Below are 15,491 nucleotides of genomic sequence, written 5' to 3'. Positions count from 1 at the left end.
AACGCACAGCATTTTTCATCCAAAGCTATCAAAAGCCCTTTCTGAATGCTATCCTCATGATACCTCTGTGAGGTAGCTAGCATAATTCTAATTTTTAGTCAAGCTAAGGCACAAATAGAGCCTGAGTTGCAAAAGTGGTCTGGCGTTTTGTTCATGTCAACACACTTCCTTCATATTGACGTAGGCAACTCAAAGACACACTGCTAGGAAATGTCCGCAGAGGAAGTAGACCTAAGAGCCAAATAGAATCATTCACTCTCTGGGAAGGCAGCACTCTCTGTAAAGTTCCCTGATGGCATCTCAGGAGATACCCTCTACTAATATGTGCTGTCCTGTTGAATATGGAGACCAAACCACCTCTGATGGTAGGAAAAGGCTGAAGGAACAGTCTTCTTGTTTTTCCTCCACTGTTGAGACCATAACAGGGACAATCTTAAATCATACAAGCTCAGGAACTTCAGTCCTTAAGTCTTTGTCTTAACTGGTGCAGTAAAATTCTAAGACCTGTATCTTGCTAATGATTTCTGACATTTTTGATCAGATACTTTTTTTTCTACATCCTTGATCCCAGATGATTCTCTTTTATCCTCACCAAATTATCTTTAATAAAACATAATGCCAGGATTTGAAGCAAACAATGCATCCGGTCAGCATACATTGGTTCTATATATTTTGAGAAACACTTGCATATACACAGAAGGCGTGCAACGTGAGAGGGATGATGTGAATGATATTGCGGCTTGTCTAATGGAGAATCCAGTGTCCTTCCAGGAAACTGAAGATACTCAGAAGTTGCTCCCCAATTGCTACTAACAACCCTCAAAAAGTGAACATTTTCATTTTGATACAAATATACAAATTTAAAATAAGTGTACAGTTCAGAACGGCCTATCATTTTTAGATTGCCTATGTGCCCGAAAATATACAGTCAATAAAAAAATACCAGAGAGGTGGGGGACAAAAGGCTCTCTGGAGCTGTACAGCAAAAATGAGCATCGCTTCAACAGGTAGTGGATCTGCGGAGAAAGTGGAGTCTTTAGAAACCAGGATCGCTGAATGACAGCAGGTCACAAATCTGGTGATGGAAGATAAGATGTATAGTAAGGCCCATTTTCCTGCAGAAAGGAAAAATGACAAGAACATTAAATACTAAGACCAATGTAACTGGGAATATAAAAGAGAAGGATTTAGAGTCAATGATATTATGTATGTGAAATGTCCAGCACATGCCTGGCCCTGAGCAGGCTTCAGCCAACACTGCAATTTCACTGGGGTCAGTCAGAATTGCTATAATGTAGGCAGAAGTAATCAGGATAATGATACTTAAAAACATTACCATTTATTAACATTCAATATGCCAGACACTTAATCAGCACTTTTCTTTCATTATCCTTTTATATCCTCACATAATGCCATGAGGCACGTAACACCCTCATTTTACAGAACAGAAAACTGAGGGTCACACAAATTAAATCACCGAGCTGGCAACCAAAACAGCCTGAATTTAAATACATGTCTATTCAAATCTAAAGCCCAGATTCTTTCGTATTAGACTGTGTTGTCCTGCTGTGTGCTGAATCTTTGAGATAAACAAAAATTCTCCTTGAGGAATTTAATAACCAGATCGGCAGAAATGTGCTTCTTCATGACATGCCCGAGTGGCAAGGCTTTTAACAAGGATGGTTTTTAGGGCACTCAGGATCAAGATGGAGAATCAAATGCCAGAATTTTACTGTCAAATGCAGAAAGCAACAAATCAGCGTAAGGGGAAAGTTTTTGACTTTATCTTGGCTAACTTTATCTTAAAAATCAAGACAGTTTTAGTTGGACTCTAAATTAGATTTATGAGACTTAAGATTCATTTCCTGTTATTAAAGTATTTCTTTGATGAGTAACTTTTTTAGTAAGCTATAAACAAAAAATGCTCAAAGTAAGATAACAATTAGATATGAAGAATGAAGTAGGGTGAAAAACAGCATTGCTTGAGGGTATATTTCCATTATAGTTCTGGAGCATTGAATCTATTCAGTCTTAAACACAGTAGGAAGGTAAATATTATTTGAGAGACTAAGTCGATCAAAAGCTCTGTATTCTTCAGAGCAGACGCTTTGGAGCAGAAATTGATCTGGGACCTAAACCAGGAAAACAAAGAGAATATCTAGGAAAACTTTCTTTTTTTAAAACTTTCTGATTATAAACCTGAGAAGATAGCAAAAAGATTAAAAAAAATTTTTTTGGTAGAACCAAATCTGAAGACTGGCTACATTTTGGGATACTTGGGGAAAAAAAAAATAATGGAATTTTTTTTCTTTTTGTATTTTAGAATTTCCTACCAAGATCTGTTATACTAACCCCACCAGTATCCTCAATATGCACAGATGCTATGCTTAAGATACATGCCTGAAGAGAGAAATCCTGAAATTCAACTAAAAAGAAACGGTTTACTATCCATCTTTAAGATTTCTCCATTTTATTCCACTATGGTATTTTTCTAAGCTTCCTATATTAACATTAAATTGTGATAAAGTAAGAACGGAAAATCTAATTCTTAATGCCATGAAACAGATCTTTTATATTAGTCTCATACTGTGGAAGAGCCTGCTGAGAAATCAAATATTTTCTCTATTTCTGGAAACAACTGTAAAACTCTGAAGAATTGTGACCAGGTAAATCTCTACACTCTCTTCTCTGACTATATGAATGCTGACCATCTCCCTTTCTGAAACGGTCTCAGTACCATTTTGATCTAGATAGATAAAAATTACCTTCTAATTAACATCAAAAGTGCCTCTTAATCCTATAAAATTTCTGTTGCTATTCTAAGTCACATAAGATCCAGAAAAATAGAAGCTGACTGCCAATAATGAACACTATATCATATATTCACCAAATAAATAATCTACTATGGGCAAAGCATTCTTGAACATGATAATCAAATTGACCAACAATACACTCATTTCCTTTTCTCTAAGAATATTTTTAATTCTTTCTAGGAAAGGAAAAACTTTTCTTTACAAGGAAATACCTATCCAATTTCTAGACCTTCACTTCAGTGTCTCATTTGTTGTTCAGTCACTCAGTTTGTAACCCCGTAGACTGCAGCATGCCAGGCTTCCCCATCCTTCACTACCTCCCAGAGCGTGCTCAAACTCATGTCCATTGATTGAGCTGATGATGCCATCTGATCATCTCATCCTGTGTTGCCCCCTTCTCCTCCCATGCAGCACCTCCAACCTAATGTGTCACAAACTTAAGAGACCACCTGTCTCCTCTGAGCTTCCCAGTGCTATTTCTCCAAACTGCTTCTCTGGTATGGTGGCAATAACATTCTCCAAGTCTTCCAAAGCAGAAATGTTGGCAGTTACCTCAGGCTTCTTTCCTCCTTTATTCCTCCCAGTGGCTGGCTGCTTGGTCACCATAATGCTGGGGATTTTATTCCCTAAAATATCTAATTTTAACTACCCCTTAAGATCTTCAAACCTTACCATTATCACTACCACTGCCTAGCTCTAGTCTCAAGTCTCCCCTGACTTTCTCGAATAGCCTCTTACTTGTCTCCTTGCCTAGGGTCTTACTCTGTCTAATCCTTCTCTACATGGTTTCTTTAGCCATCTTTCTAAACAGGAACACAAAAGTTCTCCATGTACAACACTCTCCACTGACCACAAAGGCACCAAAGGACCACAGTATAATGTGAAGAGCTCCAGGATCTAGGGATGTGCTCTCTACCTGCTCTGTCCACATCATCTCCTGACACCTTCTGCTGTTTCTTCTCTCTTCTTATTCCTCTCCTTGGCTTTAGGTATAGAGCATCTATATTTCAGTTTTAGAAAGCTCTAGTAGGCAATGGCACCTCACTCCAGTACTCTTTCCTGGAAAATCCCAAGGACGGAGGAGCCTGGTAGGCTTCAGTCCATGGGGTTGCGAAGAGTCGGACACAACTGAGGGACTTCACTTTCACTTTTCACTTTCATGCATTGGAGAAGGAAATGGCAACCCACTCCAGTGTTCTTGCCTGGAGAATCCCAGGGATGGTGGAGCCTGGTGGGCTGCCGTCTATGGGGTTGCACAGAGTCAGACAGGACTGAAACGACTTAGCAGCAGCAGCAGTACAGATACAGAGAGATAATCCAGAGATGATGTTATATTGCAGTTTATTTAATTTTGATTAATAAAATTATTAATTAGGCCTGTATTTGATAGATTAAATCTTAAAAAAAAAAACCAAAAAAACCTAAAAGCACATACATATAAGACAGAAAAACAAAACCAAGCTTGAGGATGGTGTTGATATTTAATGAAAGCCTTCTTTGTAGGCCCTTAAGAATATAGAAAGGGCTCCCCTAGTGGTTCGGTGGTAAAGTATCTGCCTGCCAGCGCAGGAGATGTGGATTCGATCCCTGTGTCAGGAAGAACCCACTCCAGTATTCTTGCCTGGAAAATCCGATGGACAGAGAAGCCTGACGGCCTACAGTCCATAAGGTCACAACAGTCAGACATGATTGAACACACCACCTATCACATAATGGGAAACAGAAATCGCAACTGAAGATGGAGAAATTTTAGAGAAAAAAATGTCTTGTAGAAAATTTACTTTACTATATATATGTTGTACAATAGTTAAGGAAGAATAATTCACTTTAAGCTTAAGAAAACCTACAAATATATGCTCTGCTTCATCCCCCAAAATATGCAATCAGTATTAATTAAATAAGGCAACTGATAATTGCCTTACCATCCCTTGCCTTATTTGGCAAGCATGTTACACTTTTTTGTTTTTAACTACTCGAGTGATAGTGCCAATAACCACAAAGGACTAGAGCTCAGATGAAATTCTAGAGTAGCCATTTCTTAGTGTTTAATAGATTGATGTAAGTAACAATGTTAATATTATTGGTTGACACTCTTACAAACATTATACAAATGGAACTTTTAGTAGGGTAAAGACTAAAATAGGCTACTTGGCTTACAGTGAATGCTGAAAAATGCTGGATATCAACAGATTCTTTTGGTTCTATTTATGTAGATGAAAAGTCATTTAGTCTTAATAAAATTAGGCAGAGGTATGTCTCAGAGGTGGTGGAAAACTGACAATACAAGCAAGGACTGGATTTATACTTACAGTGAAAATGTTTATCATTGAAAAGAGGGGGAAGGCCCTGGGGGGGAAGGCCTCTCTTAGAATCAAACATTTTCCTAAAAGTCACCTTAGGAGAAGAATGTCAAATGATATATCCAGTTTACTAAAACACATTAATTGTATTAACAGCATCTTATAATGAAAAGATTATGTGCTTGACGCACTGCATTATAAAACAGTTACAATAATACCCTAGGTGAGGAAGAATTCCTGGTACTTCTTACCCTGGCATCATATTCAAGGACGAAAGGAGGAAAGTCAATCTGTTCTGGAGAGATGGCAGAAAACAGCTGGTGGAGGCTGTCCACATGGTGGATTTTGTCCTTCAGTCCTGAGACAGAAAAGGTGGTAAAAAACCATGTTGATACCTGATTAATAGAAGAAAAAAAAAATGATTTAAGCCAGTGACAAGAATCAGAAATACACACATGATCTTGAAAATTTATGTTAGATAAAAACGATTTCAGAATTGAAATTGGTTTCAAAAAAGTCTTGTAATGAGCAGTGTTTTTTGAAATGCAGGTCGCGGTACATCACTGAATTATGCAATCAGTTTAGTGGCCTGTGAACAGTATTAAGAACAACAAAAAGAAACATGCTAGAGCAACAGTTCCTAAGGACTGTAGTAAGAATGAGCTTTGTCTCCTGAGGCTCAGCTTCTGTCATGTGCCTCTGTGCTCCTGTGCCTGTCGTGTCCTGTGATGTGATGCAGTGTGCTTTTTGTTGTGGGTAGTGGTCAAAACCACTGCACTTTGATGGAATACTGCCTCACTGGTACTGTGAAAACGTTTAACACCTCCAAATCTCAGAAACACTTTTCACTTTTTTTAAAATGAGATTGAAACTTTTTGCCAATTTTTGAGACATTTATTTTTCAGTGGACACTTGGCATGCGATCTATCAAAGTGCATTTTCTGTGGATGAGCCATTCTTGGTCATTTTACTTCACAACATGCAATTTTTCTATAAAGATAACCTGTAAAATTTGCTCAATGCAAAAAACAAACAAACAAACAAACAGAATTCTTGACAGCAAACAATAATGGCATGAACTAGGTAACAGCTAGAACTTACAAATTATTATTCATCTATTCAAACTGACCAACAAAAATAGTCTTGTTTACCACAGGCTTGTACAACAGTTCTGTGAGGTAGGTATCCCCATTTATAGAAGAAAGTAATCTATGTATATGAATTCTCAGTGTACTGGCACAGCACATTCCAAGACATAACTAGGTACATTATAAATATACTACATGACACTTTGGGCAATTGCCAATCATTTTGTTAGTTTCTCTTTGACACCCTATCATGTTTTTCAGGGCTTGTTCCAAACTTTTCACATATTCCCAGTCCCTAATGCAAAATATGTTCTTCATGCTTACTTATGAGAAAAAGCACGGACTAACAGAGCCAACACTGAACTTATCTTTATCAGAATCTTGCCCAAACTTCCAGACTTGGCAGAGACCCGTCTCCATTTTTCCCTGACAGCTCCAGATTATCCCATCTATTGAATTCTCACAACCTTATGTTTAAATCTCATGTACAGCACTCATTTCTATTTCACAGGAATATAAACAGTTTCTTATAATTTCCCTAGCACTTGGCAAGCAATCATAGAATGGTCTAAAGTTTTAAAAGCTACAGACAGAACCATGCATTCATTGAAAAAGAATGAATGAATGATGATAAGATCTATTTCATAATGAGTTTTATGACCTGGGTCACTATTCTATTTTGGCTGTACTATGAATGACTGGTATAAGGCCTCAATATTAACTTTACCCTCCGCACCCTCTCACCTTAACAAGTTTATTTGGAGGGTGGTGGAGGGGAGGGGGACACACTCAGCCTTTCTAGAACAAAGTGAGTTAATATAAATCAAATTAGGCAGTCATTTAATTACACACCAATCCCCAGTTTTTTTTACATCATTTTTTTTTTTTAAATACAGGCTGTTATATACCTAACTGACACAAACTTCTGCAAACTAGATGAGTGAAAATTCTAGACTAGGATACAACCAGCCAAGAGTTAGCTGATCAATTAGTAAGAGCTTCAGAGAGGCCATGGAGATTTTAGAGATCCTAGGAAGAGTTCAAGAGAATAAGACTGCAGAGTCAGAACAGAGAAGTATCTCAAGGATGTATTACGAGATGCATTTGCACAAGGAGTTACATATTTCCTGGGATCTACTAGGTTCTAAGCATTGTGCACACCTGTCAGTAATACAGGCTAATAGTGACATGGCCATTCCTCTAATGAGGAATTAGATTTTAGTAAAGGAGCCAGCTCATAAGCAGAATAACAATCTTCTAAGGCAAAAAAAAAAAAAAAAAAAAGCTAAATACAATGAATGGTTCAAGGACATACACAACTACCTGTCCTAGGCAAGGCACCATGCTACTTGGATAAAAGTATAAAATTATGGAGCCAGAAGAAACTACACAGGGAATTTGTGTTCCACGGTCTCTTATCTCAGGACATTTTTACATGCTGTTTTGTTTACTCCTAACCCCCTTTTCTTCAATTCTTTGCCTGGTGAAAAATTGTCCTTCAGAGCTCAGATCAGAATTCACCTCCGTGAGAAAGCTTTCACTGACCACCCTCCACCCATAGTGCGAGACGCAGCTTTCCTCTAAGAGTTCCAACAATACCGTGTTACTCATATTACTGTGTAACTGACATTCTCTGTGGTAGTAGCTGATTCTTTCAACCAATTCCCCCTGTGGGGATTGTCTCCTTCAACACTATATTTGTAGGGTCTAACCAAAGCCCAACATGAAAAGTAAGGAATTCAATATATGATGAAAGAATTAACAAATAGTTTCTGGACTTACTACTTTACTATGTAGGGATGGTCTAATATTCTTCCATTCTACAATAAAAACAAATGTACTCCAATCTGGGCCCAGTCTCTTCATCTACAAAGTGAGGAAGTTATACCTGAATGATTTTTAAAGTCCCTCTTAGTTATACAGTTCTGTGAAAGGACTCGACTACGCTGCACATTCTGACATGGTGAGGGGTGGTGGTAAATTCAAAGAGAAGGCTGGGTTTAGGAAGAATGGGCAGTGATCATATACACTCAGGATCTGAAGGACAAACACATTTCTCCATTGCATTTTTTCCCCATTACCTCCCTTACATTCTTCCGGCATTAACAAGAGAATGTTACTCAAAGCAGAAGGAAGTTGAAACTTAGTTAAAAGTTTTCTGTCAGGGAGACCCAAGAGCATTGTCTTCAGTTTTTGTTTTGTTTTATTTTTATAAAGCTCAGCTTTTAATTTTTAATTCATTTCAGTTTAGTAGCTCAGTCGTGTCCAACTCTTTGCGACTCCATGGACTGCAGCATGCAAGGCCTCCCTGTCCATCCCAACTCCCAGAGCTTACTCAAACTCATGTCCATTGAGTCAGTGATGCCATCCAACCATCTCATCCTCTGTCGTCCCCTTCTCCTCCCGCCTTCAATCTTTCCCAGTATCAAGGTCTTTTCAAATGAGTCAGTTCTTTGCATCAGGTGGCCAAAGTATTGGAGTTTCAGCTTCAGCATCAGTCCTTCCAATGAATATTCAGGACTGATTTCCTTTAGGAGGACTGGTTGGATCTCTGTGCTGTCCAAGGGACTCTCAAGAAGCAGAGGCGTGGGTTGGCGGTGGCCTGCTGCAGGGTCAGGGGCACCGAGTATAGCAGTGCTGCATGGCACCTTCTGAAGGAGGTCACCATTATCTTCATTACCTCCACCATAGTTTGGCCTCAGGTCAATTAACAGGGAGGGAACACAGCCCTGCCCTTCAACAGAAAATTGGATTAAAGATTTACAAGCATGGGCCCATCAGAACAAGACCCAGTTTCCCTCTCAGTCAGTCTCTCCCATCAGGAAGCTTCCATTAGCCTCTTATCCTTCTCCATAAGAGGTCAAATAGACTGAAAACCACAATCACAGAAAACTAACCAATCTGATCACAAGAACCACAGCCTTGTCTCACTCAGTGAAACTATAAGCCATGCCATGTAGGGTCACCCAAGACAGACGGGTCATGGTGGAGAGCTCTGACAAAACGTGGTCCACTGGAGAAGGGAATGGCAAACCATTTCAGTATTCTTGCCTTGAGAACCCCATGAACAGTAATTTTCAATTACTTACAACATAAGCCATACATATACATTTATTTAGGTAAACTTGCATTACTCAGTATCTACTATTTTAAAAAACTGAAGAAAACTTTCCAGGTAAGGATACTGGAGCGGGTAGCCATTCCCTTCTCAAAGGGTTCTTCCCGACCCAGGGATTGAACCCAGGTCTTCCAAACATGGAGGCAGATTCTTTACCATCTGAGCCACCTGGGAAGCCCGAAGAAAACTAAACATTTGGAAAAAAGACTGCTAGAATATTCTGTGAATTCCAGAAATTCTTTCACCCAATTATTCAAAAGTGCAGAGCCAAGAACATGGGATCACAAAACAACATAAACTAGGAAAAGATTGTTCACATAGTGATCTAATAGAGCCAGAGTCAACAGTGGGTTTAAAAATTATTAGCTTGTGTTCTATTAGGAAATATCAAAAAAAGAAAGAAAGTAGTGATTTATATGAGCAGTCAATTTATTATCACTTTGGGTGGAGTGCACTGGAAAAGATCTGAGAAGTATGGAAATCAGAAGAGTGTGATTCAATTGTTTTATTATCCCTTGATTTCTTTTCATCTCATTCTTTGATAATTACAACCACTCCATTTACAGTTTTTGACTTAGTATAAAATAATGGCGGATTTCTTTACATATGAGCTTTATTCTCAGTCCTCCAATGGTTTCTCCATGCCAAAATGCTATGGAAAGGTAATGTAATGATTCTCGCTTCATGCATTTCCCCTTCAACCTCTGCCCAACCTATCATTCGCACGGACTCCTACATGAAGCAGTTCTAGTGACAGCCAAAGCGAGTGGCTCTAACACTGAAACTTCTGGTAACGTTTATCCACTGATGTCACAGTGAGGGAAGGAAAGCTGGTCACTGACTCTCTCTTGTGTGGGGGAGGAGAGGTTAAGTCAGATCTTAGCACACAGTGGCTATATATTTTCATAAGTCTGGTAAATTCACAAAGGAATACTCTTTAGATAAGTTTGAATTTGTGATAAGTAAAAAACAGTTTTGACCATTAAAAAAATTATGAAAGTGTTCCAACATTTACCAAAGTTGAAAGAATTTTACAAGGAACATAGGTACAGAAACCACTCAGACAATCATTAACATTTTCCTTAAGTTTTCTTTTTTTAAATTGTTTTGTTTTTTATTAGTTCTGTCATTCATAATAAATGAATAGGATTCAACTTTTTCTAGCTTTATGAATAGATACTGAGGACCACAAAAACATCTTTTAAATTTTAGCCATTCTAGTAGGAATGTAATATCTCACGTTGCTTTCATTTGTAGTTTTCTAATAACTAATTGTGCTTGATATCTTTTCATCTGCTTACTTGCCATCTGTGTATCTTCTGGTTAAGCCAGATTTTTGTACAAATCTTTCGTCTATTTCTAAACTGTTTCCTTATTACTTAGAGATTTCTTTATATATTCAAAAGACAAGACCTTTATTAGATAAATGTTTAATTTACCAAGATTTTCTCTTAGGCTGCAGTTGATCTTTTCATTCTCTTCAGTTCAGTCCAGTCACTCAGTTGTGTCCGACTCTTTGCGACCCCATGAATTGCAGCACGCCAGGCCTCCCTGTCCATCATCAACTCCCGGAGTCTACCCAAACCCATGTCCATCGAGTTGGTGATGCTATCAAGCCATGTCATCCTCTGTCATCCCCTTCTCCTCCTGCCCCCAATCCTTCTCAGCATTAGGGTCTTTTCCAATGAGTCAACTCTTCGCATCAGGTGGCCAAAGTATTGGAATTTCAGCTTCAGCATCAGTCCTTCCAATGAACACCCAGGACTGATCTCCTTTGGGATGGACTGGCTGGATCTCCTTGCAGTCCAAGGGACTCTCAAGAGTCTTCTCCAACACCACAGTTCAAAAGCATCAATTCTTCAGTGCTCAGCTTTCTTTATAGTCCAACTCTCACATCCATACATAACTACTGGAAAAACTACAGGTTTGATTAGATGGACCTTTGTTGGCAAAGTAATGTCTCTGCTTTTTAATATGCTCTCTAGGTTGGTCATAACTTTCCTTCCAAGGAGTAAGCATCTTTTAATTTCATGGCTGCAATCACCATCTGCGGTGATTTTGGAGCCCCCCAAAAATAAAGTCTGACACTGTATCCATTGTTTCCGCATCTATTTCCCATAAAGTGATGGGACCAGATGCCATGATCTTAGTTTTCTGAATGCTGAGCTTTAAGCCAACCTTTTCACTCTCCTCCTTCACTTTCATCAAGAGGCTTTTTCGTTCCTCTTCACTTTCTTCTCTTAACTATCTTCAAAAGAGCAGAAGTTTTTAATTTTAATAAAGTTTAATTTCTTTTATAGATTATGCTTTTGGTGTTAATTTAAGAAATAACTTGCTTTACTCAAGGTCACACAGAACTTTTTCTCGTCTAGTTTCTTCTAGAAGTTTAAAAAGTTTTATGTTTTACGTTTAGGTCCTTGATTCATTCTCAGTTAAATTTGTACATGATGCAAGTCACAGATCAAAGTTCATTTTTTTTACATATTGATATCCAATTGTTCCAATATCATTTGTTGAATAGACTATCCTTTTTCCACTGACCCAACTTTGCACTTTTGAAAAAGATCAGTTATCCATATATATGTGGATCTATTTCTGGATTCTTAATTCTGCTCTGTTGATCAATTTGTCTACCTTCATGCGCATACCTCACTGTCTTGAGTACTGCAGCTTTAGAGTTAGCCCTGAAAGCAGATAGTGCTGGTCCTCCAACTGTGTTCTCTTCCTGAGTTGTTTTGTCTATTTTAGATTCTTTGCATTTTAATTGGTCAATTTCTACCAAAAAAAAAAAAGCTTGTTGAAATTTTGGTTAGGACTGAACTGAATCTATAGCTTCAGCAAGAAATGACAATTTAATAAAATTAAACTTTCTAATCCATACATACAGGATATGTCTTCATTTATTTAGGTCTGTTTTGATGCATGTCATCAATGTTTTACAGCATACAGTGGGCTACGGTCCATGGGGTCACAAAGAGGCAGACACCACCAAGCAACTACTACTACTACTACTATTATTATTACTAACTTGTACAATGTATACGTCTTTCACATTTTTTTGTCATAATTATCATTAAGTACTTAATATTTTTGATGCTAGTGTAAATTATAATGCTTTTTAAATTTCAAATTATTTCTTTCTAATATGGACAATAGATTTTTGAATATTGATCTTAAACCCTGAAATTTTGCTAAAAAGTTACTCATTAATTCTAGTATTAATAGCTCTTCTGAGGATACTACAAGGTTTTCTACATAGATAATCATGTCATCTGTCAATCAAAACAGTTTTATTTACTCCTTTCTAAATTTAGATGCTTTTTGTTCCTTTTTCTTGCCATATTACACTGGCTAGAACCTCTAGTACAATTCTGAGTACAAGTGGGAAATAGCAGGCATTCTTGCAAAGACATACTAAAAATCAAGCCAATCCTTCTGTGTGTCTACATTTAAGAAAAAATTTCAGTAGCTACTGGATGAATAAAAAAGAAAATGGATGATGAAATTTTGGGAAATAGTCAAGCATTACTTCTGTAAGTGCTATAGAAAAAAAAAAAATTAGCCACCTGCTGAGCATAACAAAATTAACTTTCCCAAGAGTGGGAAAGTTAATAGTATACTATCTGGTAAGACTATGTAGTCAGAAGTCAATTGAAAGAAGAGCAGGAAAGACAATTATAAGTGATTTAATTGACTGCTCACATATTTTATGTTTTTAAAACAGTCTGACCAAGCAGTGTTCCCATAAGCATAGCACTTAATACTGTGATGTTGTAACACTGAGGGACCAAAAGGAAATTTGCAGCTTTTAAAAGGATTATTTAAAAGACTTCATGCAAAATTTAAAGATGGTATTTCAATGAGAAACAATTTTGTAAACAGTGACCAATTTCCCAAAGTGGAAAACATTCTCACCGAAGTCTTCACTCATCTTAGTTATGAAATATAATGAGGACTTTTCACTACTTATCTTACTTCTCTACAGCACTTTAAAATAATAACTATTTCTACCATCTCTGATGCTTTGCCCATCCACTGGCTTCCACAGCATTAGTCAACCTTGGTTTTCCTGCTGCCTTTTTGATTACTTCTTGGTTTCCTTCCCTGATCCCAGTGCTCTGTCTTCAGCTGTTGTCTTTGGTCTAAATCTGTGATTTTATTCATTAACACTTTTAAAGAGTTAAAGCTGTATTTACTTCACGATGACTCAAAATTTATATCTCAATCCATGACTGCTATATCTGAAAACTTGTAGGAGTACCTACTAGTGGCAGGATTGGTCAGAGAGGTTTCTTTTTTCCTTTTTACATAAAGTAATTGTTGAGCTGAGATCTGAAGGGTAAAATAGGAATTAGCTAGGAACAGGGGCAGGAAAAAAGCCCAGATTAACTAAGAGCCGTGCTTAGTCGCTCAGTCATGTCCGACCTCTCTGCGACCCCATGGACTGTAGCCCACTAGGTTCCTCTGTCCATGGGGATTCTCCAGGCAAAAATACTAAACTGGGCTGTCATGTCATCCCTCAGGGGATCCTTCCAACCCAGGAATCGAACCCGGGTCTCGCGCACTGTAGGCAAATTCTTTATCATCTGAGCCATCGGGTAAGCCCAAACAAAGAGCACAGAGAGGCAAGGACAGAGGGGCTAATGGCTTGTAAAGGTCACTGACAGAGATATCCGAGTTACATGGGACCAAAACATTAGGACCACAACTCGAGATCACTTAAAAATGAAGGGTAAACAAGGAAATTAGCAGTCACAACGGTAACAGCCAGAATTAGGATGATGAAATATTTCTTAATATGCAGGTATATAGCGCACTTAACATCAAGATTTAGCAGAAAGAAAAATACCTACCTTTGAACGAAATGTTGGATGAACAAAATAAACAGCTTTCAAATTCCTCTTGTACCTGATTCAAAACAAACAAACAAAAAAGGGTCAGTATAAGCCATGCCTAAAACCAATCAACATTATGAACAATTAACTCTTTCTCCAGGAGTTTAGAAGCAGGAAAAAGTTTACATATGAATTTACTCTGATACAAAATAAACTGGAATTAAGGGGAGGCTCCTATTATTAAAATACCCAATCTATATATTATAAAAATCTGTTATATGAACTGTCCTTTCACAGAATATACCACAATGATTGCTACTGCTTAATACTAGGAAAGGAAAAAGCTATTGTCCCCCTTCAAAATTTGAGAAACTAACTTGACATCAACGACATCATAGAGTTTCTTCAGGAAGTCTGAGTCCAGGTGATTGTATTCGCTGGTCAGTGTGTGAAAATACACTAATACATATTCCTTCACAGCAATGTGGTCCATTACATGGATAAAATATAAGAGAGCCTAGAAGAAAAAGGAATAAAAGTAATGATCATTTTGTATAGTAGTCTATTTCACAGTGTGTGTGTGTGTGTGTGTGTGTGTGTGTATGTGCGCGCGCATGCGCGCTCAGTTGTGTCTAACTCTCTGTGACCCCATGGACTATAACCTGCCAGGCTCCTCTGTCCATGGGATTTTCTAGGCAAGAATATTGGAGTGGGTTGCCATTTCTTACTCCAGGGGATCTGCCTGACCCAGGGATCGAACCTACATCTCTTGTATCTCCTCCATTGGCAGGTGGATTCTTTACCAATGTGCCACCTGAGGCCAAGAGAGAGAAAAAACCCAGGAGCTTAATCTAATCTATGCTCCAGACACTGCAGACATCAGGAACAAGTATCTCTTCAAAAAGATCTTCCCATATAGTTCCCATAATGCTATGGTACATTCCCTTTCTGTTCTAAGTGATGGAGGAGAATATGTCCATCCTCCCAAATGAGCTCTTTGTATATACAAAAGAGCTCTTCAGTCAACAACCAGGTCTTTTCTCTCTGGGATAATGATTTCAAAACCGTTAGAGAATTTCTAGATTTTTAATCATTCTTGAAGGTTCTACTTGAGCTCAGTGACAAATCTTTGCAGTCTCCACTGAGATACGGACTCATGCCTCACATGGCTCACTTTGAGGGCTAATCTGTTCAGCATCTTTAACATTGAACTGAATGAGGAAAATGAGAACAGGTTTAGTGAGCAGAAGGCAGTGGGCTGGGCAGCACTTCTGCTCTGACTCAAACTTAATGTGACCTGGATCAGTTAGGAAAGTATGCCATTACAAGAAGGATGA

At 38.1% G+C, this 15,491-nt stretch overlaps 1 protein-coding gene across 1 annotated transcript in view; it reads right to left on the bottom strand.

Annotated features, from left to right (window-relative positions):
* Nucleotides 1-650: 650 nt before the first annotated feature.
* The window catches only part of GDAP2 (ganglioside induced differentiation associated protein 2), a 63,000-nt gene continuing 48,159 nt past the window's right edge, over nucleotides 651-15,491 (bottom strand). The window contains exons 11-14 of the mRNA XM_055584605.1: nucleotides 14,532-14,671; nucleotides 14,173-14,227; nucleotides 5,365-5,508; nucleotides 651-1,115 (exon numbers count right to left, since the gene is read on the bottom strand). Of these exons, the coding sequence (XP_055440580.1) occupies nucleotides 1,068-1,115; nucleotides 5,365-5,508; nucleotides 14,173-14,227; nucleotides 14,532-14,671 (387 nt within the window). The 3' untranslated portion in view covers nucleotides 651-1,067. The remainder of the gene's footprint in view (nucleotides 1,116-5,364; nucleotides 5,509-14,172; nucleotides 14,228-14,531; nucleotides 14,672-15,491) is intronic.

This window comes from Bubalus kerabau, chromosome 6 (assembly GCF_029407905.1).
Source record: "Bubalus kerabau isolate K-KA32 ecotype Philippines breed swamp buffalo chromosome 6, PCC_UOA_SB_1v2, whole genome shotgun sequence".
NCBI lineage: Eukaryota > Metazoa > Chordata > Mammalia > Artiodactyla > Bovidae > Bubalus > Bubalus kerabau.
Note: the sequence above shows the minus strand (reverse complement) of the source record. Positions and strands in the feature narration are given on the sequence as shown.